Below are 24,232 nucleotides of genomic sequence, written 5' to 3' on the forward strand. Positions count from 1 at the left end.
TCAATTGGCTAACTGTAGATATGGTCCAAGACAAGTTAAATAGGGTAAATGTGAACAAGGCTCCGGGTCCAGATGGATTACACCCAAGAGTGCTTAAAGAGCTCAGTTCAGTCATTGCTGTGCCCCTATTTATAATTTTTAAAATTCTCTAGGTACTGGTATAGTGCCAAGTGATTGGCACAAGGCAAATGTGGTGGCAATATTCAAAAAAGAATCTAGGTCCTTCACAGGTAATTATAGACCAGTTAGTCTAACTTCTGTTGTGGGAAAAATATTTGAAGGACTCTTAAGGGACTTTATACAGTAGAATGTGACCGTAACTAATATCATAAATGACAACCAGGATGGGTTTACCAAGGACAGAAGTTGTCAGACTAACCTGATTTGTTTTTATGAGGAGGTGAGTAGTAGCCTGGACAGAGGGGCGGCGGTGGATGTGGTGTTTCTGGATTTTGCAAAGGCTTTTGATACTGTCCCTCATAGACGTTTAATAGGTAAAGTAAGGTCTATAGGCTTGGAAAGCTGTAATTGAATTGAAAACTGGTTTAAAGACCGTGTCCAGAGAATTGTGGTCAATGATTCCTGTTCAGAATGGTCCCGGGTTATAAGTGGTGACCCCAAAGTTTAGTGCTGGGTCCTCTGTTCATTAATTTATTTATTAATGATATTGAGGATGCAATTAATAGCACCATTTCTATTTTTGCAGAAGACACTAAGCTGTGTAGTACTGTGCAGTCTATGAAAGATGTCCATATACTACAAGCTGACTTGAACACTCTGAGTGATCGGGCATCAACTTGGCAAATGAGGTTCAATGCGGATAAATGTAAAGTTATGCATCTTGGTACTAATAATCTCTGTGCTTCATATGTCTTAAGGGATGTAACACTGGGGGAGTCACTTATAGAGAAGGATTTGGGTGTCCTTGTAGATGGTAGATTAAATAACAGCACAATGTCAATCAGCTGCTTCTAAGGCCACCATTAAATGGGGCGGGGATGTAATATTACCACTTTACAAAGCGCTGGTGCGGCCTCATCTGGAATATGCAGTTCAGTTCTGGGCACCAGTACATAGAAAGGACGCCCTGGAGCTGGAATAAGTACAGAGGAGAGCGACTAAACTGATAAGGGGCATAGAGGGTATTAGTTATGAAGAAAGATTAAAAGAATTACATTTATTTAGTCTTGAGAAGAAACTTTTTAGGGGGGACATGATCAACCTATACAAATAAATAAATGGGCCATACAAAAAATACGGTGAAAAACAGTTCAATGTTAAATGCCCTCAAAAGACAAGGGGGCACTGCCTCCGACTGGAGAAGATAAAGTTCAGTCTCCAAAAGTGTCAAAGCTTCTTAAGGCTACTGTCACACTAGCGTTTTTGCTGGATCCGGCAGAGTTCCGCAAAAATGCTTCCGTTACTGATAATACAACCATCTGCATCCGTTATGAACGGATCCGGTTGTATTATCTTTAACATTCCCAAGACGGATCCGTAATGAACTCCATTGAAAGTCAATGGAGGACAGATCCGTTTTCTATTGTGGCAGATTGTGGCAGAGAAAATTGATCCGTCCCTATTGACTTGCATTAGGGGTCATACCGGTTCCGTCTTGCTCCGCATCCCAGGACGGAAAGCAAACTACAACATGTTGCAGTTTGCTCTCCGGTATGGGAACGCAACTAAACGGAACGGAATGCATTTTGGAGCATTCCGTTCTGTTCAGTTCAGTTTTGTCCCCATTGACAATGAATGGGGACCAAACGGAAGCTTTTTTTTTCCGGTATTGAGCCCCTATGACGGATCTCAATACCAGAAAACTAAAACGCTAGTGTGAAAGTAGCCTTACTATAAGAACTGTGAATCTATGGAATAGACTTCCTCAGGACGTGGTCACAGCAGGAACAGTGGACAATTTTAAAAAGGGTTTAGATGAATTCTTGAAAGTAAATGACATTAATGCTTATGAAAATGTGTAGAAATCTGAGTCTCACTTCCTTCTGGGATTTGCTTCCTCACCTACCCCTTGGTTGAACTTGATGGACTTATGTCTTTTTTCAACCGTATTAACTATGTAACTATGTAATTATGTACTAAACTGACAATAACAGCAGGAAAGCCAATGGTTACTTTCTCGAAGAACCGATCCATCCATGTAGTGGATCACTGGTGGTAATTGGGGGTTGGGTGGACTGCAGTGGACAATAAAAGTTCTTCTGTATGTTCTACAATGCTATCTACTATATCTAGAATTATAAGTCATAATCAATTTCTTGGATTTTGTAATGTCTGGTAGATAGGGAACGATCTCTTGGATATTCCAAGACTCTGGATATGTTTCTTAGAAGACACAGAGTCACTAATTGACTTTTCTTTTTGGAAATCCTGTTATCCCACCATTTTCACATTGTGTCATGTTGGTTAATTGCTGTAGGATCTCTCTCATCTGCCAAAAATTCAAAGGCAAAAACTATAGCAAACACAGCCATAGGAGTTTCTTTGTTGATCTATGTTGAGAAAGGTACAGTTGCAAGAAAAAGTATGTGAACCCTTTGGAATGATATGGATTTCTGCACAAATTGGTCATAAAATGTGATCTGATCTTCATCTAAGTCACAACAATAGACAATCACAGTCTGCTTAAACTAATAACACACAAAGAATTAAATGTTACCATGTTTTTATTGAACACACCATGTAAACATTCACAGTGCAGGTGGAAAAAGTATGTGAACCCTTGGATTTAATAACTGGTTGAACCTCCTTTGGCAGCAATAACTTCAATCAAACGTTTCCTGTAGTTGCAGATCAGACGTGCACAACGGTCAGGAGTAATTCTTGTCCATTCCTCTTTACAGAACTGTTTCAGTTCAGCAATATTCTTGGGATGTCTGGTGTGAATCGCTTTCTTGAGGTCATGCCACAGCATCTCAATCGGGTTGAGGTCAGGACTCTGACTGGGCCACTCCTGAAGGAATATTTTCTTCTGTTTAAGCCATTCTGTTGTTGATTTACTTCTATGCTTTGGGTCGTTGTCCTGTTGCAACACCCATCTTCTGTTGAGCTTCAGCTGGTGGACAGATGGCCTTAAGTTCTCCTGCAAAATGTCTTGATAAACTTGGGAATTCATTTTTCCTTCGATGATAGCAATCCGTCTAGGCCCTGACGCAGCAAAGCAGCACCAAACCATGATGCCCCCTCACCATACTTCACAGTTGGGATGAGGTTTTGATGTTGGTGTGCTGTGCCTCTTTTTCTCCACACATAGTGTTGTGTGTTTCTTCCAAACAACTCAACTTTGGTTTCATCTGTCCACAGAATATTTTGCCAGTACTGCTGTGGAACATCCAGGTGCACTTGTGTAAACTGTAAACGTGCAGCAATTTTTTTTGGACAGCAGTGGCTTCCTCTGTGGTATCCTCCCATTAAATCCATTCTTGTTTAGTGTTTTACGTATCGTAGATTCGCTAACAGGGATGTTAGCATATGCCACAGACTTTTGTAAGTCGTTAGCTGATACTCTAGCATTCTTGTTCACCTCATTGAGCAGTCTGCACTGTGCTCTTGCAGTCATCTTTACAGGACGACCACTCCTAGGGAGAGTAGCAGCAGTGCTGAACTTTCTCCATTTATAGACAATTTGTCTTACTGAGGACTGATGAACAGCAAGGCTTTTGGAGATACTTTTATAACTCTTTCCAGCTTTATGCAAGTCAACAATTCTTAATCGTAGGTCTTCTGAGAGCTCTTTTGTGCAAGGCATCATTCACATCAGGCAATGCTTCTTGTGAAAAGCAAACCCAGAACTGGTGTGTGTTTTTTATAGGGCAGGGCAGCTGTAACCAACACCTCCAAACTCATCTCATTGATTGGACTCCAGTTGGCTGACATCTCACTCCAATTAGCTCTTGGAGATGTCATTAGTCTAGGGGTTTACATACTTTTTCCACCTGCACTGTGAATGTTTACATGGTGTGTTCAATAAAAACATGGTAACATTTAATTCTTTGTGTGTTATTAGTTTAAGCAGACTGTGATTGTCTATTGTTGTGACTTAGAGGAAGATCAGATCATATTTTATGACCAATTTGTGCAGAAATCCATATCATTCCAAAGGGTTCACATACTTTATCTTGCAACTGTATGTTTCAGAGGGTCTTATGCCACTTTGACCATAGATGTTATTGATCTGCTCATGGACAGATGATGTCAGAAAACTGGTCTTGCTGTGTGCCACCAAGATTTAACCATTTCAGAGGCATGTTGTGATCCAGTATTTTCTATTCTCATCATAGTATATTTGTTTAGACTTCTTAGTAAGCTATAGCGGGGAGCTAGAAGAGCGGCGGTCATCAAAGTCCTCAAACTGGGCCTAATTGACGCTGCTCCTCAGGGTGGATAAGTGTTCTGGAGACAGGTTGTTTATGTTTTGCTGCCTCTGGGAATCAGACATCGTGACTTCCAATGATGTCCTTATGATGATGATGAATTCCCTAAGACTTGTGTTACCAAGAAAGATTTGTGGTCTAATGCAGCTTTTTGTTTGCAGGTGGGAATGTCTCATGGTCAGGCTCCATGGAGATGGGTCTTCTGTTTTTATGGTTCAGTATGGGAGCTTTACCAGAAGCCTTCACAACATCTTCCTTGGGCTCACTCCTTACATGTCTAACATTTTAAGGGTTTACATTGTTCTTTCAAGATGTAAAGAGAACAAGACGCTTGAATGCTGCAAGTTCTTGTACTGGAAGTGTTTTTATGATGGCTATTTTGTTTGTTCTTCAGTCATACTTTAGCAGGTGGTGAATTTTGGACATTAAACAGCATCTCAGGAAAGCTTAAAGAGGTTGTCTGCTTTTGCTATACTGATGGCCTATCCTCAGGACAGGTCATCAATATCAGATTAGCGACGTCCTTCACCAATCAGCTGTTTAAAGAAACCGTAGTGCTGGTACGAGCGTTGCCTTCTACTCATTGTTTACCTGCTCTCCGTCTACATTGCATTGTCATTTTGTACATTTTGGCATATAGGGTTGCCAGTTTAGACAACCACTGTTTGTTACCCCAACCAATCCTGTCAATATAGGCTAATCCCATAGAAGCAGAATTTACACTCAAGGCTGGAATCACACATGCAGTTTTTGGTGCACTTTTTCTTGAGCCAAAGCCAAAGGTGGATTCCAAGGGGATGGGAAACATAAAGGAAGGACATCTACCGCTTCCTGTTGGATCAGCTTCTGGCATTGGCTCAAAAACTGCTTCTAAATCTGCCACAAAAAGGGCAAGTGTGCTTCCAGCCGTAGAGGTAGCAGAAGGAGTATCCCATCCTGTTCAAATGTGTTGAAGATAAAGGTAAAGTACTGGAAACATTGTTTTTAGACCAAATGCAGAAATTTGTGGTGTGGTTATTTTATGAATGTAGGCTTGATATTTGTGAGGATCCTGTGGATTTTACCTTGTTTTGTCCTGACAGGATATATTCTTTGACATTTTCATCCTCAGTTTTTAATCAGTTCAATGCTATTTGCCCATGTCCTAGACTGATGTCAGAGGGGTAAGGAGAAGGAGGAGTAGGCCACTGCCTAGGGCCCCACTGAATGTTTGGGGGAAATTCTTCTTGTTTTAAAAAGAAAAAAGCCACAAAAAAAATCTGTGTTGCTCCACTTTCATGTACTTAAAAAGTTACAAAGGGATACAAAGGGAATGTTACATTGGAGCCTCTGTTAGGGGACTCTGTCATATTTGATGGGAAGAATAGGAATACATGCAGTGCTATTCTTCCCTGATGGACAGTGATGGACACCACTGATGAATCCCATTATAAGTCAATGCGGGTGATGGTCTCTGTCATATGACAGAACTGAAACTCCATTTTTGTATGTGATTTTGCTCCAGGAAAATGGAAAAATTAATGGAAATGAGAAGTCTTACTGGGACGCACTCATTGCTCATTTAGGAACCAAGTGAGGGGGCCACATACACCAGCAGCACAAGCTTGTTGAGTGGTTTACAGCTCATGCTTTTGCTGTAATTGTATAATTTATGTATTTCACAGTACTTTACTCTGTAGTTGGAGTTGGATTCTTACCTCCTAACTGTCCTACTTTTCTCATGATTGTCCTACTAAATGAACTTCAAAAAGGATGGAACCTAGGCAAATGTGCCCCAATGTGGGTATTTTTGTAAGGTTTTGTGAATGTTTATGTGGGACATGAGGGATGGGTCTTAAAATATGGTGTAATAGGGAGGTATGTTAGAAGCGAGATACTAGACTACAGGAGGAATTTGTGGTCATATTTGACCTTATGTATTAACACTAGGACATGTTGCTTATTGCAGCTTGTATTTTAGGACCCACTTTGAATAAAAGTTGATATTTTATTGGTTGCTGTAGTTTTCATACATGAGGCCAGAGTCATAATTAGTTTTTCCTTCACCTGGGTCAAATGTTCAGTTCACTGCCATCATGCTGGCCCAAGCAAAGTGGCTTGTTGGTGCATTCCCCATAGCCACCAGCATCTGGGGCACATGTGCCAGTTGTTCCCCCTAGCTTCCCTCCTGTATATCCTAGTACAGTGGTCCCTCAAGTTAGAATATGAATTAGTTCTGGGAAGACCATTCTATGTTGAAACCATTCTAACTCGAGTCCATAATTGTATGGAAAACTAGCGATTGGTTCCAAAGCTCAAAATTGTCATCCCATAATAAGAGAAAATGAAGCTTTAAGAAAAATAAGCAGATACGTAAGACATAGAAAGCCAATCCTCATATATAACAAAAATAGATGCTGGAAGCTGTCAATCATTTTCTATGGTGATGACAGGAGCTTCTTACTGGATAGCACACAGTGTACCAGAAAAATAAAACGGATTCATCCTCTTCTGACATCCAAAGTAGCAGCTCATCCTGGCACAGATAGAAGGCAGTACAGAAAATGTAGTACTGCACTGTACTGTAAAGAGGCGCTACTAGACAACCAGGTAGAATACCAGAGTAATGGCCATATTGATTGGTTGGATCTGAGTCTAAAGCTGCAGTTACATAAGCCAATAATCGTCCAGATTGTCAGGAACGACCGTTCCTACGAAACGGTCGTTCCCGACAATCTGCCAATGTAAATGTGTTCGTTCATCGGGTGATCCTGAAGTTCATGCAGAGACCGACGATCATAGTTTCTGGGATGCAGATCGTGTTGGTCTAAACAGAGACCAGCGGCCCAGAAACAATGATTGTGTATGAGGGATCTCAATAGCCACCTCTTGTCTTCATACAGTGAAGGAGATGACTGAACAAGCAGCCGAGTGTCGCAAAGGAGCGTTTCCTTCCCGACAACCAGCTGCAGAATCGTCCCGTCTAAATCCTCCTTAAGACATTGTATGTTGAGAGTGGTTTTTAACTTACGATGGTCCAGGAAAGACCATTATGTGTTGGAAATATTGTATCCTGAGGCCATTGTATCTTGAGCGACGACCACTGTATTATGAATAGCCTACTGTGGTGGAAAAACCAGAGTAAAGGAATGAACCCTCTCATTGTACAATATAGATTCTTTATATTATTCTATTTTTTGCTCAAGAAAGTATGCAAAAACAGCATGTTATTCTTTACAAATGGTTGAGCAATCCTTGAATGAAAGTTACTTTGTACCCATGTGAGCACAGATTTTATGGAACTGGTTACTAATATTATTGTCTGCTTTGAAACAAAAATAAATCTTTTTTTCTCCCTGTTTTTTCTATTTTCAGTCATGGGACGACTTATGAAAATGACAGCCACAGCACCCCCATGTTATACAGCTGTGGGGGTCAGTACCGGATACACACGCATGGAATGTTCAGAGGCTTACAAGTAAGCATGGGAAACTGAAATCATCCTTCTGGATCCTCTTGTTCTCCTATAGATAATTTGCGGGGTGTTCTTGATGGAGTGTCTGCTTCATGGACCTCCAGCCAAACCCTCACATGAACCTCTCGCTCAACAGCAGGAGGTACAAACCTGGTTATTGCCTACAACAGGACATAAATAGATCATCTGGGATGTCACCTGAGGTGGACACAAAAGAGAGACAGGTTCTTGATAGGTTTCTGCAGGAAATGAACCAGATCTCACAGACTCAACCATAGGGCAATCCAAAATGCCCCCAGCCGCTAGGCACAATTCCCTAGTACCAGCCATAGATCCCACAATAAGGGGTACAGTGCGCCCGGAGCACAACCCATAGCTTTTCACATTACAAAGTCAAGAAGGAACTTACAGTAGATGAAGATCTTTCACAATTTTGCCATAGACATAAGATGATCATCATTGTGAATGGGGGAGTGGGGACTCTTCTGCAAGACGCCACTGGCAGTAACTTGTATCCTGAACAAAAGGATCAGGCATGTTGATGTGAGTAAGTTTTGGGCACATTCTGCTGTGTGCGATAGACCATGTTGATCCAACATGCCTGACCCTGCTCTCCACTGACTTCTGTCATCCAAGTGTTGCAAAGTTCCTATATACACTGACTGATTCCAGACAGGCTCAGCTGACATACTGACATCTAATGTGTATGGCCAACTTAGGCTAATTTCAATCCTCCGGCAGAAAACAGCACGCTTGATGCCACTTGAATGCACAGCCAGCCCCATTAAACTTCAATGCAAAAAATATACTGAAAATCGGCCGGACAGAAACCGCTGCACGCTGCAGTTTGTGACTGGCCGATTCCCAGCTTTCTTTGCTGGAAATGGCTGCAAGATCACAATATCGGAGATGTGAAACTAGACTTAGCCTCTTGCATCTGGGCTGATCCATATAAGCTAATATCTACCTAGATCAGGCATTGGCAACCTTCGGTACTCTAGCTGTTCTGAAACTACAACTCCCAGAATCCTCTTTTAACTTCTATGGGAGTTACAAGAACAGTGGAGTAAGTGTGCATGATGGGAGTTGTAGTTTCACAGCAGCTGGAGTGCTGAAGGTTGCTGATCCCTGTCCTAGATAATGTAGCAGAATACCTCTGCCTGGGCTGTACTGGGAGACTCCATACTTGGAAGACATTCTGCACCTCATCAGGGACTCTGGGTGTCTTAGGCTGCGCTCACATGGGCGAGATTTCCGCGCGGGTGCAATGCGGTAGGTGAACGTATTGCACCCGCACTGAATCCCGACCCATTCATTTCAATGGGGCTGTTCAGATGAGCGGTGATTTTCACGCATCACTTGTGCGTTGCGTGAAAATCGCAAGCAAGTGCGGATGCAGTGCGATTTTCACGCATGGTTGCTAGGTGACAGTCTATTCACTGTATTATTTTCCCTTATAACATGGTTATAAGGGAAAATAATAGCATTCTGAATACAGAATGCTTAGTAAAATAGCGCTGAAGGGGTTAAAAAAAAAAATAAATTAACTCACTTTCTCCTCTTGATTGCGTAGTTCCCGGTCTCTTCTGATGAGCTGTCGGCTAAAGGACCTTTGGTGACGTCAGATCACATGCTCCAATCACATGGTCCATCACCGTGGTGATGGACCATGTGATTGGAGCATGTGATCTGATGTCACCACAGGTCCTAGCCGGTAGTTCATCATTAAAGAAGTAAAGAAGAGACCGGGAACTACGCGAACAAGAGGAGAAGGTGAGTTATTTTTTTTATTTTTTCTTAACCCTCAATTGATCACCTACTAAGCATTCTGTATTCAGAATGCTATTATTTTCCCTTATAACCATGTTATAAGGGAAAATAATACAATCTACACTACAACTAACCCAAACCTGAACTTCTGTGAAGAAGTTCGGGTCTGGGTACCACAGTCGGTTTTTTATCACGCGCGTGCAAAACACATTGCACCCGCCCGATAAAAACGGACTGCAATTGCGTTCCTACTCGCGCGGGTTTGCCGCAATGCACCGGGACGCATCCGGACCTAATCCGGACACGCCCGTGTGAACCCAGCCTTACTCTTGAACAGCCCTTGTCTACAGGGCTATTGTGCACACAAGCATTATCTCGGGTATGCATTGCCCAGCACGTCTACCTCTGTAGCATTTTGGTTAATTGTTGGTGGATAAGTGCTGACCTCTCATTCTGTTAAAGAGGACCTGTCCCCTCTCCTGACATTCATGTTTAATAGCTCCATGCATTCCCCATGTAATAACAATTCTGGAGCCTCTATTCTTATATCTCTATGTTGTGCCATTCATTTATTATTTCTACTAGAAGTTATGAATGAATTTCTATTAGCTTTCAATAAGGGTACAGAGGGGAGGTAACCAGTTGGGAAGGGGGGGGGGGGGGGGGTCCCTGCACAGACTCACTCTATCCAATCAGTGCTGCCATTTTCAGACTGTGCAGGGACACACCCCCAACTGGTTGCCTCCCCTCTGTACCCTTACTGCAGACTGCTAGCAATTCATTCATAACTTCTAGTAGAAATAATAAAGGAATGGCACAACATAGAGCCATAAGAATTGTTGCTCCGGAATTGTTATTACATGGGGAATGCATGGAGCTATTAAAACAGGCATGTCAGGATAGGGGACAGGTACTCTTTAAATTGAAAAACGAAAATACTTAGAATATTGACATCCTATGGCAATAAAGCATAATTCATAGAATTATTATTATTATTTTGTAAAATGTGATAATCCCATATCTTGGAATTTTCTATGGTCCAACACGTGGTTGAAAACAAATGTAAAATTGCTGACTGGTGACAAATGTTAAAACCATATCTCTTTAGTAGTATATGCTAAGAAAACAAACATGGCTGATAATCCCATCAATAAAGGTGTAGACATGAAGAATGTATTAAGTAAGAAATGTTTATTGAGGCAGAAAAGATAAAAGAAACTGGATAGAGGACCTGTCTCCTCTCCTGACATGTCTATTTTAGCAACTACTTGTATCCCCCATGTAATAACAATTCTGGAGCATCTTTTCTTATGACTCTATGTTGTGCCATTTCTTTATTATTCCTGCTAGAAGTTTCTGAATGTTTTGCCAGCACTCTGCAATAAAAGGTACAGCTGGGTGTTAGCAGGAATTATAAAGGAATGGCACAACATAGAGTCATACTAAAACAGAAATGTCAGGAGAGGTGACAGGTTCTTTGTAAATCGTGACTCCGCTCTTAGGTCACAAGTTACCAGCTAATATTGTTCAGGAGAAGTGTTGAGCGCGAATATTCTAATCGTGAATTTTTATCGCAAATATTGGCACTTGGAGAATTCACAAAAATTTTGAATATTCTAGATTTTTTTTATCACTAGATATACCTATAATCTTCTTCTACTTATTGTATATAGCTTCTCTTTATCCTTATTATACTATCTATCATCCATCCTTTGTTTTATAACAGACAATCACACAAAAGCTGTATGCCAAAAGCTTGGTATGTGCAAGCCAACAACCTATCCATAAGACAGGTACAGTCAGCATACCTTACAATGGCAGCCTTGTGCACTATGAGACAACTAGCAATAACCACACTTTGGATAAACCTCATGGGTTATGATATTGCCAGGACCAACTCTGATTTGACTGAGAGCCAGTAAGCCTCAAAGTTGCTTGATTTGTGCTGGATGGCTTGGGGGGACCTGCGAACCTAGATCATTATCATTAGGGTGACAAAAATTATATATATATATATATATATATATATATATATATATATTGGATGCCAGCTAACTCTTCTCTCACTGCTTAGGAGGGAAAGACATGCAAATAGTGTTTCAGCTGAAAAACAAGGCAGATTCTGCTAATTTGCATGTCTTTTGCATATTCAAGTTTATGCAAATGAGTTTACATGACAAAACAGTATAGAAAGGTTATTGAAATTAGAAAACTGAAAATTTTTATGCAGCCCTATGCAGTGAGAGAAGAGTTAGCTGGCATCCAAAAAAAATAATTACAATTTTTGTCACCCTAATGATAATGATCTAGGTGCGCAGGTCCCCCCAAGCCATCCAACACAAATCAAGCAACTTTGAGGCTTACTGGTTCTCAGTCAGATGAAAGCTGGTCTTGAATGTTTCATAGTGCACAAGGCTGCCATTGTTAGGTATGCTGACTGTACCTGTCTTGTGGATAGGTTGTTAGTTTGCATATACCCAGCTTTTGGCATAAAGCCTTTGTGTGATTGTCTGTTCATTACATGTTATAGATAATAATGTTGTATGTGCATATTGCATTATTGATTTTTGCAATCAAAAATTCTTGAATTTGCAAATTTATGGTGAATATTTGGTCAAAGATTTACAAAATGTTGCCAATTTGAATATTGTCTATGCCGCTCATCACTTTTCAGGAGGAGCTTTACTTTCAAGAGACTCTCCAGGGAAAAGTGATAGACTGTGCTATGCTTTGGGCAGCGCATGAGTCAGAGAATCTAAGACAGATCTAACACGGTGTCCCTGGAGTGTTACTTTAACCCCCTAATGACTGCCAATACATATAAGAATAAGCTCTGTTGTGCAGCGGAGAGCTCTCATATGACAGCTGGGCTCCTGCTCTAAGCGTCTAGATCGGCAGAAGTGCTGGTTTGGGCTGTTTAACCCCTTATATTCCAAGGTCAATAGCGACCCTGGCATCTAAGTGTTTTATTGGCAACCCAAGAGTGAGATTGCCTATGTCTTTGCATGGCACCTGGAGCCTAAAGAAGGACCCCAGGTCTGCCTGCAGTGTATGCCAATCAGTCTGCCAGTATAGTACTGACAGGATAATATACTGTACTGTACTGCATAAGCGGTACAGTCTAATATAGAAGCAATCAGAAAATTGCTTTTCAAAGTCCCCTTGTAGGACTAGTAAGTGGCAAAAAAAAAGTTTAAAAAGGTCTATTAAGAAAATCTCTAAGTTAAAAAATACACCTTTCCCATAAAAAAAAATTATTTCAATTGAAAAAATGCAAAAATAAAATTTGGCATCATCGCATCTGTAATGACCCACGCTACACAATTATCATGTAATTATTATGTAATTTATCTAAATAAAAAGCCAGAATTGCTGGCCAAAAGGGTTTTTATTGTGTAAAAGTAGTAAAATACTATATATATATATATATAATGTTATTTATGCCGCAAAGTGAGCGTTGCAAAGTTTACAATGTAAAAACTCAGCAGCGGAATTGCTGTTTTTTCTCCATATGCCCCAGAAAGAGTTAACCAGTTAAGTTATGTGTACCCCAAAATAGTGCCTTAAAAAAAAACTACAACTTGTCCAGCAAAAACAAACTCTCATACGTAAAAATAACAACGTTTTAGCTCTTGGAATGCGACAGAATTTATTTTTTAAAAAGGCTTGGAAACTAAGGCTCATAATGCATACAGGGAGAAGGGGTTAAATTCTGATTCCATCCAGTTTGATACATTTTCAGGCAACAGCAAAAATTATTATGTATTTGGTATTCAAAAGAAGGTCAAGTTTCAGTGGTCCGGGGAGATTTGACAGTCCTTCCGGGCACACACTTATCAGCGACCATCTCTGTCTTCCATAATGCTTTTGCCTTGTCAAAGTGCCAGTGTATGGGGCGATATTTTGGGAATATTTAGTGAATGAGTTTCCAGATTACTAAAGACTTTTTCTTTGTATTGGTGGATCAGGAGAATATTGCATGGTGGCTCAATGGTTAGCACTGGGGTCCTAGGTTCGACTCCGACCAAGGACAACATCTGCATGGAGTTTGTATGTTCTCCCCGTGTTTGTGTGGGTTTCCTCCCACACTCCAAAGACATCCTGATAGGGACCTTAGATTGTGAGCCCAGTTGGATGCTAATGTCTGTAAAGCGCTGCGGAATATAGTAGCGCTATATAAGTGCATAAAACAAATAAATATTCAGGGACCCAGGTTTGGTTCCGCAGTTACATATCTAAGTGATCTATCTCCGATCACAAAGCTACATTCATCAGAGGAACAAAGGGCTGAGATGTTTACAGGAAAATCACTGCTGTCATCAATCTGCCCTGTGAAAAACATGATCACCTGCAATATTGTATCAGTCATGGGTCAGCTGAGAAGAAATCCCACAAACAAACAGGGCCAGGAATGTCACAGCTGATGTTACATTGTAACGCCACACGACCGTGTGATATAAATAACAAATGTCATAACTCACTCCAGGCCTTCTTGCTATAGAAATTCACAAAGATGTGCTTTATTTGTTTATAAAAACTTGAGGAAAAGAGCAAACTTAAAAAGATTTAATTAAAAATAATAATAATAATAATAATAATAATAATAATAATAATAATGTACAGCATTAAAATGTATTGGCTCCGTTAAACCAAAGTTCGTTTCACCCGAAGTTGCGCAAGACTTCGGTTAATTCCTACTTATGCATATAAAATTAAAAATAGCAATCCGAAGTGTGCTTTGGTACTGGCTGGTACCTCGGTACCATAGCCCAGTTCGAATTGCTATTTAAAATTATTTTTAATACGCAGGTATGTGTACAGTGGGAATTCCCCGAAGTGTCGCACGACTTTGGGTGAAATGAACTTTGGCTTCGCGGAGCCAATAAATTTTACAGCTGTACGGAAACAGCATTAGAATCAAAAGTATTTGAATGAATCGACTTCAGATCTATGATCCGAAGGTCGATTCGCTCAAGCCCTAGTGGATCAGTAAAGTGTCAGACACCCGCAAATCACACACTGACAACCTATTTTTAGGATAGGCAAACCATGTATGCACCTAAAACATGCCTTTTTTTGGGAGTCGGACCCCCCATCAATCTCCTATTAATAAACACTGGAAAAATGAATATGAAAATTGCATCACTGCTATAATTACTGTATGAAAATTAGAAGCTCTTTGCGCAATTTTTTTTTTAAATCAAAGTTGTGTTGGGCCCATCTACCAGCGACAAGACGGGACCTACACAAACAGACTTGCCTTTCCTGGGCTTTTAGCCTACAAAATTCAGAGCAATGTAGAATCCAGCTATATTATACTCTAATTAGAAGCCCTGGGCAAGTGGGCAAGGAGTGCATTGTACAAATGGGGGATGCCACCTGCCCGGGGATCCGCAGCAGTCTATTCCTGACAAATGCATGCTTTTATTATACGCAAATGACGCGCTTTTTGCTACAAGGGCGTTGCCATTAGACCTCGTTACACAAAATGCTCAGCCCCAGCGTTGAGGGACAGCGCCAGGCAGGGGAGATATATTCTCGCCTCCTGGCTCTGTGTTCTTGTGTGCGCGGCGCCTTGGGAATCAGCACATGCGCAGTACAGACCTGACCCAGTCCAGGGCAGAAGTCTTCTGTATCACACAGTACTGCACGTGCACCGATTCCCGAACAACAACTCCCCTGCCTGACCCTGTCACTCAAAACTGAAGGCGAAAGGGAGCAGAGGTTTTGGCGCAATGAGGTGCAAAGGTGACGCCCTTGTTGCACCAAGCAGGTCATTTGCATATAATAAAAGCATTCATTTCTCTGGAATGCAGACACTGATTGGGATGGGGGGGGGGGGGGGGGGGGAGGCAGCATTTGAATCAGGAGACACACGCACATCTGACATTTCATTTGGGTTAATGTGGTGACAGATTCCCTTTCATTTTGAATGCAGTGACTATGAAGGTGGATAACCAATGCACTGACCATCGTAAAATAAGTGAAGCGCTGCTCTGGAGCTGCTGGCTTTCACTGTATCGGGGCGATCTTCCTATCACCTGCATATATCATGTTATATCACGTCCTTCACCATAGACCTAACCATGGACAATAGGGAACGCCTGCAAAAATGTCATTCATTGCATAATGAAAAGCTATACAAGTGTCTAATATACTTTCTGCATCAGTTCCTCATAGAATTTCAACATCTCTGTTTGCTGTCATTTAATAGGAACCTTCTTTGTTTGCTTGCACTGGATACAAATTTGTCTTGGTCTTATGATGGGCATGAAGACCAGTTATTACAGATCTGTCTTGTAAGGGTCATGCATGGGATCATCGCATGACCACAACCCATTTTTACTCCCAGGAATTAAACCATGAAACTTCCTATTGAACGGCAGCAAGCAGAGATATTAAACCAATGTGAAGAATTTTTGCACAGAAATACATAAGAAAGTTGTTATGGCGTTGCCTGCTTTAGCTTTCCGTTGACAACCCCTATGTTATATCTGCTACTGTGCTACAAAGGCAACACGACTTTGGCAAGTCGTTTATTTGTCTAGATCATTGGTCAGCTGCTGTGCAACTACAACTCCCAGCGTGCACCCTCACTCAGTGCATCGTGTAATTTCCATAGAAGTGAATGGAGGATTCTGGGAGTTGCAGTTTCAGAACAGCTGGAGTGATGGAGGTTGCTGATCCCTTGTCTAGATCGGGGATGCTCAACCTGCGGCCCTCCAGCTGTTGAAAAACTACAACTTCCAGCAGATAAATGTGCATGTTGAGAGTTGTAGTTTTGCAACAGCTGGAGAGCCACAGATTGGGCATCCATGGTCTAGATCAGGCAAAACTACAACTCCCAGCATGCTCAAACAGCCTACAGCTATCAGCCTACAGCAGGGCATTGTGGGAGTTGTAGTTTTACAACAGCTGGAGGGCCGCAGTTTGCCCATCCCTGGTCTAGATGATGGGGTGTATTGTGGTCATAACAACAGCAAACTAACGGGTGAATCTTGACGTTATAGGACGTCAGACGTGTTCCAGGAGTGACTCCAGCCATAGTGAGGTCGACATCAGAAACCAATGAAAAGCGACCCTTCATGTGCGCATATCCGGGGTGCAACAAGAGATACTTCAAGTTGTCCCACCTGCAGATGCACAGTAGAAAGCACACAGGTAATACAATCTATAGGCTGCTCTATGTCTAGGTCATGGGACAAAAGTAGGAACCATGTGATGGGCATCTCATGAGGTTGGCTTTTTATCTGGGTCATTCAATACAAGGTGCTCTTATCTTTTCTCTGAAGGTGAGAAACCCTACCAATGTGACTTCAAAGACTGCGAGAGGAGATTTTCTCGTTCTGATCAACTGAAAAGGCACCAAAGACGACACACGGGTCAGTAAACAGCACATGTATGATTCTGATGACTTGTAGGACAGGCTCGAGATGTCGTACTGGAAGAGGGACACCCAAATTGTGGTCCATATTGGAACCTTAGGCAAACTTCACACTTGCGGAAAAGCTATCCGGTAGGCTGTTCTGACAGAGAACAACCTGCTGGTGTTCTCCAGATCCGGCATAACCGTATAGCACGTCAATGACTATAGGACGTTTCTCGGCATTAATGCTTGCTTGCAGAGATTTTTGTCTGCCCGAATCCTGGCTTTTATGCCATAAAGCAGCTGGATCCCATTATAGTCAATGGGTTTAGGTGGGGACATGGGACTATCCGGCTATGCCAGATCTGGAGAACATCGGCAGGCTGTTCTCTGCAGGATAGCTTTGTCGCAAGTGTGAAATTAGTCCAATATATTCAACCTTGTTTGAAGCAAATTAGAATTGTAAAATATATATTAATACAGCAGCATATACAAAAACCACAGAACCCCAAAAACAAAGGGTTCCCGTTCTTCGCTGAGGGTTTGACTAATGTACTACACTTTTATTAAGTTTAGTATACATTTTTATTTCTGAAATTCTGTGACTATCATCATGATTTTTGGGGTCTTCACCCTTGGGACGGACACCAAACACTAGGATGAAGACCTGATTCCTCCTGTGACAATTACTTTGAGTACAATTTTGGATCAGTAAAATAGCTGTTGCTTTTCATCCCATTTAGCCGGACAAACATGCCCCATGAACACGGCTATGCTATAAATATGTGCAGAAATCTATAGGCCCATATTGTACCTCCATATGGCTCTAAATTGTGGCATGTTCACATTCAGGAGGTATAGCTACCTGTTCAGTATTGCTTTTAGTAGAGAATGTGGTGCCCTCAGAATGACCATATGGAGGCAGATGGAGTGCCTAGAAGAGAGTCGACCCCATAGCAAAAATCAAAATGAGGCCATCATTTTGGGAATTGGTTTCACCATCAGGTTACTTGCTTTGCCATGCACATGAAGCCTAAGTTGAATGTCTATACTAGACCTACTATAATAATGCCCCATGTAGGACAATAAGACCCATATATACCTTATGTACATACAAATGGCTGTACAGTACTGTGACCTGGGAAGCAATCTTGGCTATAAAAGTTCATTCTCGCCCTCAGGTGTCAAACCCTTCCAATGTAAAACATGTGAGAGAAAGTTCTCCCGGTCTGACCACCTGAAGACGCACACCAGGACTCATACAGGTAAAACAAGTGCGTAAACCTTTATTCACATTTATCTATTCATGTACTGTCTTAACAATCTACATAACATTATGGACAGATAAGACCAAACTTTGTCCATAGTAACATCCTATATTGTATTCCATTCCCACCCAAAGCTGCAGTCACAATTCTGCTGATTACGAAGCTAAGATCTACTTGTATCTCCTGCTTGTTCAGTGTCTGCTTATAGTTTTCTTTGATAATTTCGCGTTCTGGAATGTGTATTTAATATATTAAACATTAAACTTACCCAAAATGCGGAGCAACAGGGGTGTGCTTGTTGACAAACAGTCATCTGGTTTCAGTAGCAAGCAGAACTATGAATGCAGCTCTGGACTATAACTCAGCATAAGTGCAAATAAGCAATGCAGTGCATTTGCAAAGTTATTTAACTAAGTCATTTCCATAAGATTGGGCCTCCTTGCTATTTAGAAAGATGTTTCATAAGGTTGGAGAATCCCATTCTAGAGATAGATGCTGGTCCCAGAGGTGGGATGCACTTCTATCAAACATTTATGGCATATCCTATGGATGACAGATGAGAATGCCCCACATTTCTGTAAAATTTCCCTGGTTCTCACAACAATATTAAATGATATCTCCATGATAACTGGACATTTCTATGTTAACAGGTGAGAAGCCTTTCAGTTGTAGATGGCCTAGCTGTCAGAAGAAGTTTGCAAGGTCGGATGAGTTGGTCCGACATCACAACATGCATCAAAGAAATATGACCAAACTTCAGCTGGCTCTATAGGCGAAGAGGTCAAAAAGACTTATATATCTACTGTATTATATACAAAGCTTCCAGCACATCCAACCAGCGGAGGTCTAATGGAGAAGAGGGTTTCCGGACGGTTGACCTGACGACAGGAACGGGTGTATTCATTTTTTTAAGGGCCATCAAGCTGGAGGACTACAGATCTTTGGACACCCTTTTAGGGTTCCTCACTTCCTTGGAATGCTCCATAGACTTTTATATAAAAGTAATGTCTGGCCCGATAAACTGAATGCGGCTCTTCACATGGGGCACCTTGGACAACACTGGTCAATGGAATGGCTATACTTATTCTGTATATAGACCTTACTGTACTTATTTAACTTGCAGGGATGCAATTCAGACTGCAGCATGAACTACAAATCTATAATGGTGACATTGATGTAGTGTAAGTTGTGTGGTGAGGTGTCAAAGCTACTGATTTTCCTTTCAGGGGGACAAAGCATTGATGCCTGTTCATGGTTTATTCTGCAGATCTTCTACTTCATGCAATAATATTACCGGCACCTTAAAACCCTAAAAATCCATTAAATGTATTTTTAAGTGTGGTGTGCAGGTAGCAATGCAGGAGGTTCCGTTTGATTCAGCGCTTTTGGCTATTTGACAAATAGATCAACTGACCTACCCCAAACCTTAAGGGCTATCCCATGAACATTATTTATCACCTAGCCACTGGATAGGTAATAAGTATTTGATCACAAAACTCTGATCCCAAAAATACAGGTTCCCAAGTCCTATTTCTGAATGTAGAGTGCATGTTGGTTCACCCATGGGACTGAAGGTGTGGACTGATATGGACAACTTCTCCATTCAGACTTGGGACTCTCATCCTCAAGATCATGGAGGGTCCAAGTGGTTGGAACCCAGCAGTCTGATATATTTTCTATCCAGAGGATAGCTGATACTTTTTAGAGGATAACCCCTTTAAGTTAGCAGAAATTTTAAAACAGACATGGGCAGGAGGTACTGCTATCTTCTAGGGACTATCTAGCAAACCTTTAATGGCAACTCATGTTGGTTGCACAAGGGTTTTGTGCTGTGCACAGTCTCTGTTAGAAAGTTGGACAAAGATAAATTGATCACAGGGTGTCTCGCTGCTGAGACCTCCAGCAATCAGGTCTAATCTTTGGAGAAATGAAATGTCTAAAGTCACCCTGGACAGGACATTTGTTGGTTGCCCAAGGACCATATCTTTTTCCATCTCATCGTCAAAGCTTATCATCTCCAATGTTTTTTTGATGAAACTCCTACCTTTCCATCATGGCAAGTGTAATGAAAAGTTAGAGTTAGATGAAGATCCTCCTCTACAGTCAAGTCGCTCATTGAGTAGATTGCAACTTGAAGCCTCCATGATGGAAAGAGCTTCGACTTCCACTTTGTTCCCTCAACCAGTACGTGTGAATCTGATTCTGAAGGGCCAATATAGGAGTCCAAAACATTACTGTTGTAAGGGTGTGTAAGTGTGAGTGACTGAGTCTTTATATTTGTATTATGAAATGGTGCATTGAAGAATTATTTTTTTGTAGACTTTAATTTATTTTACAGCTAGAAGTGGGCAGTCTGCCGGTCAACATGCTTAGGGACCAAACACGCTTTCTACCTTTTCCCATGGCACTAGAATCTACTCTGGAATAAGTCACTTACCTGTCTGATGTGCAAAAGGTGAATGCCATGACTGCAACACCCAAAACACCCATCCTATGAGCCGTCATCTGATTAAATGTCCATTTGTCATGTATTTCAGAGGAAAACTAAATATGTCATGTTCAATTCCCGGAACGCGGTTTGCCGGTGGTGAACAGTGTAAAGGCTGCACTGGTTTTGTGGCTGATCGTTGTAAATATGCTGCTTAAATGGTATTAAAGTGTTATGAGAAGTAATGGAATCGTTGTGCTGTCCTTTGTTAATGACGGAAGGAAGCAGTTTATGGTTATGCTGTCCAATGCAGGGTTCCAACAGAGGAAAAAAAGAAAATCGTAACCCCCCGTGAAACCGGGAGGACCGTGGGAGCGCCAATGAGATGACAATTGAGTAGAGTGGATTAGTTTGTTAGGCAAACTCTGTAATTTGAATAAAATACTTCTACCTATTTCTGGAGCCCTGGCAACATCCTTTGGGGACACGGAAGCCTAGTCAATATCTGATAAGCGACCTCGGCGGGGGAGGAGAAGGTATAGGTGTATTGAGCTTATCCTATACCTCCCTCCTTGGTGAAGTAAGTTTCCCACTTTAATCAATTTTTTATACTTTATTCATTACATCTTGCCTCCACTTGTGCCTTTCTAGTCTCCACCGTTAAATGATTTTGCATTGCCTAACAAACTAATCCATTCTACTGAATTGTCGTCTGTCCTCCCAGTTTTACGCGGAAGGGGGGGGTTACGATTTTCTTTTGTTCCTTTGTTGGTACATTTTCGCAGTCCACTTCTGCGCACTGTTGATAACTTTGGGTGCTGCCTTGTAACGACTTTGTAGCCTCTACTACACACTCCTACTCCATCACTCTTTGGTAGTTCCTTGGCGCTTCTTTTCCATATTCCCTTTTTCCCACCTTTTGCTCCTTTTTTCTTGTGTTTTTACCATGCAGGGTTCATCAGGCTTTCTTTATGGGGAAGGGATGTTTTTGCCACTAGACATTTGACAGGAGGGCTCTGAACAAGATGCAAAGAATTTGGGAATAAAGAGAAGCAAATGAGGTTGACACAACAGCAATACTTTCCTATGCTGCTGATGGGACAAGACTTTTGGTTGAACACACGATCCGACGAAAAAATGACGTCTTTGCTGTTTAAAGGGCGTCTGTCATCAGATTCGCACCTATGAAACTGGCTGATCTGTTTAGTCTTGAGAGAATCGACGTTAACGAAATGCAATTCAATCCAAATTTCAGGCAAAATGAAATTCACCACAAATCCATATTGCTTGGCGCTTCATGGTAATGAATACATTTTTTCTGAAATAGTGGTAAAAAAAAATCAACATCCATTTGATGTCCTTCTTGATTTAGCAGGGCCAGGTCATAATCAGGCTGAACACGGAAGCCACCCGTATGTGTTCCGCAATTTGCAAAATGGAACGGAATGCCCATTATAGAAATGCCTATTTTTGTCTGCAAAACGGACAAGAATAGGACAGTTAAGAATAGGAGTGCTGTCCGCATCTTTTGCAGCCACATTGAAGTGAATGGGTCTGTATCCGAGCTGCAAAAAATGCGGCTCGGACGCGGACCCAAACAACGGTCGTCTTCATGAGGCCTTATTGTGAGCCAAAACCAGTAGTGAAGCCTACACAGAGATCAGGTGTAATAATTTGATCTGCACCTGTTTCCTGTGTTTTTGACCCGCACCTGGTTTTGGCTCACAATAACTGATCAAAATAACTGAAGTGTGAACTTGGCCTAAAGGAGTTTTCTCACTTCATCAAATGGCATTGATCACGTAGAAAAAGTTAATACAAGGCACTTACTAATGTATTGTTATTATCCATATTGCTTCCTTTGCTGGCTGGATTCATTTTTCCATCACATTATAGACTGCTTGTTTCCATGGTTACGATCACCCTGCAATCCAGCAGCAGTGGCCGTGCTTGCACACTATAGGAAAAAGCAGCAGCCTCTCTGGTGGCCGGGACCGTGGGAGTGCACATAGGCTCGTGCTTTTTCCTATAGTGTGCAAGCACGGCTACTGCTGCTGCATTGCAGGGTGGTCGTAACCATGGAAACAAGCAGTCTATAATGTGATGGAAAAATGAATCCAGCCAGCAAAGGAAGCAATATGGACAATCACAATACATTAGTAAGTGCCTTGTGTTAACGTTCTCTACATGATAAATGCTATTTGCTGAAGTGAGAGGACCCCTTTAAGGTTTGGGCTGTTGAATTTCAACTTGTCTGATCCTTTTGTTGTTGGGGGAGACAAGCTGCCGCCAGAGATGCCTGGAGGACGTTTTACACCAGCCAATATTTTGGCCGATAATTGCTAACAAGTGTTCGCATGAATGCTCATTAGCGATCATCTGGCAGTGTAATACTGCCGCCAATTGTCCGATGGACGAGCAAACGCTTGTTCATCGGGCAATTCAGATTTTTAAGCATGCAGTGCTTGCCGGCAGCAGATCATGCTGTCTAATAGCGATCTGCCGCCGGCAAACCACTAGACAGTATGGGGACGAACCATGGCATTGTGATTGCTCCTCCCCGTACTGCGGAGGAGATCGCTGCACGCAATAGCAGCAGTCTCCTCTGCTAGCGGCCAGCCAATTGCCGGGAGGGAAGACAATCGCTTGCTGATCTGCCTTAATACAGTCTTTACTCTGTTGATAAAAGGAAAAGAAAAAGCAAAATAATTTTGATCCCAACAAGAAAATCTAAACTATTAGGCCCCTTTCACACGGGGCAAGAATTCCGCGCGGGTGCAATGCGTGAGGTGAACACATTGCACCCGCACTGAATCCAGACCCATTCACTTCAATGGGTCTGTGCAGATGAGCGGTGATTTTCACGCATCACATGTGCGTTGCGTGAAAAATTGCAACATGTTGTATATTCTGCATTTTTCACGCAACGCAGGCACCATAGAAATGAATGGGGCTGCTTAAAAATCGCAAGCAAGTGCGGATGCGGTGCGATTTTCACGCATGGTTGCTAGGAGATAATAGGGATGAGCAACCCCGGACCCATTAAAGTCTATTCACTGTATTATTTTTCCTTATAACATGGTTATATTAAAAAATAAAAAAAATCAACTCACCTCATCCACTTGATCGCGCAGCCGGCATCGTCTTCTTTCAGGACCTTTGGACCTTTCTGCATGCAGTTCTGGAAGCCAAAATTAGGAGCAAATTCAAAAAGGAGGAGGATTTGTATGGTCCTTTATATTTTCTCTTCCTTTTTTGGAATTCACTCCTGATTTTGGCCTCCAAAACTGCATCCAGAAACCTGACCGTGTGGCAGTAGCCTAATGAACACAACATCAGGCTTCATGGATTGTGTTAGGGCTCATTCACACGACCGTGGTTTGGTTCCGCATCCCAGCCGCATTTTTTCAATGTGCTGCCCGTATCCGTTGCTCCGTTCCGTGGCCCCGCAAAAAATGATAGATCATGTCCTATTCTTGTCCGTTTTGCAGACAAGAATAGGCATTTCTTGTAAGGAACCGTCCGTTGCGTAAATTGTGGAAGGCACACGGGCGG

At 41.8% G+C, this 24,232-nt stretch overlaps 1 protein-coding gene across 3 annotated transcripts in view; it reads left to right on the forward strand.

Moving 5' to 3' along the window:
• Positions 1 to 20,920, forward strand: part of WT1 (WT1 transcription factor) — a 52,558-nt gene extending 31,638 nt beyond the window's left edge. For 2 of the 3 annotated variants that reach the window (XM_040410199.1, XM_040410201.1), the window contains 5 exons: positions 7,746 to 7,848; positions 16,626 to 16,776; positions 16,908 to 16,997; positions 18,163 to 18,255; positions 18,900 to 20,920. In XM_040410199.1, coding sequence (XP_040266133.1) covers positions 7,746 to 7,848; positions 16,626 to 16,776; positions 16,908 to 16,997; positions 18,163 to 18,255; positions 18,900 to 19,021 — 559 coding nt within the window. In that variant the 3' untranslated portion in view covers positions 19,022 to 20,920. The remainder of the gene's footprint in view (positions 1 to 7,745; positions 7,849 to 16,625; positions 16,777 to 16,907; positions 16,998 to 18,162; positions 18,256 to 18,899) is intronic. The other variant, XM_040410200.1, reaches the window with a different exon arrangement.
• The last annotated feature ends 3,312 nt before the right edge of the window (positions 20,921 to 24,232 follow it).

The sequence above is a fragment of the Bufo bufo genome, chromosome 10 (genome assembly GCF_905171765.1).
Source record: "Bufo bufo chromosome 10, aBufBuf1.1, whole genome shotgun sequence".
NCBI classification, from domain to species: Eukaryota; Metazoa; Chordata; class Amphibia; order Anura; family Bufonidae; genus Bufo; species Bufo bufo.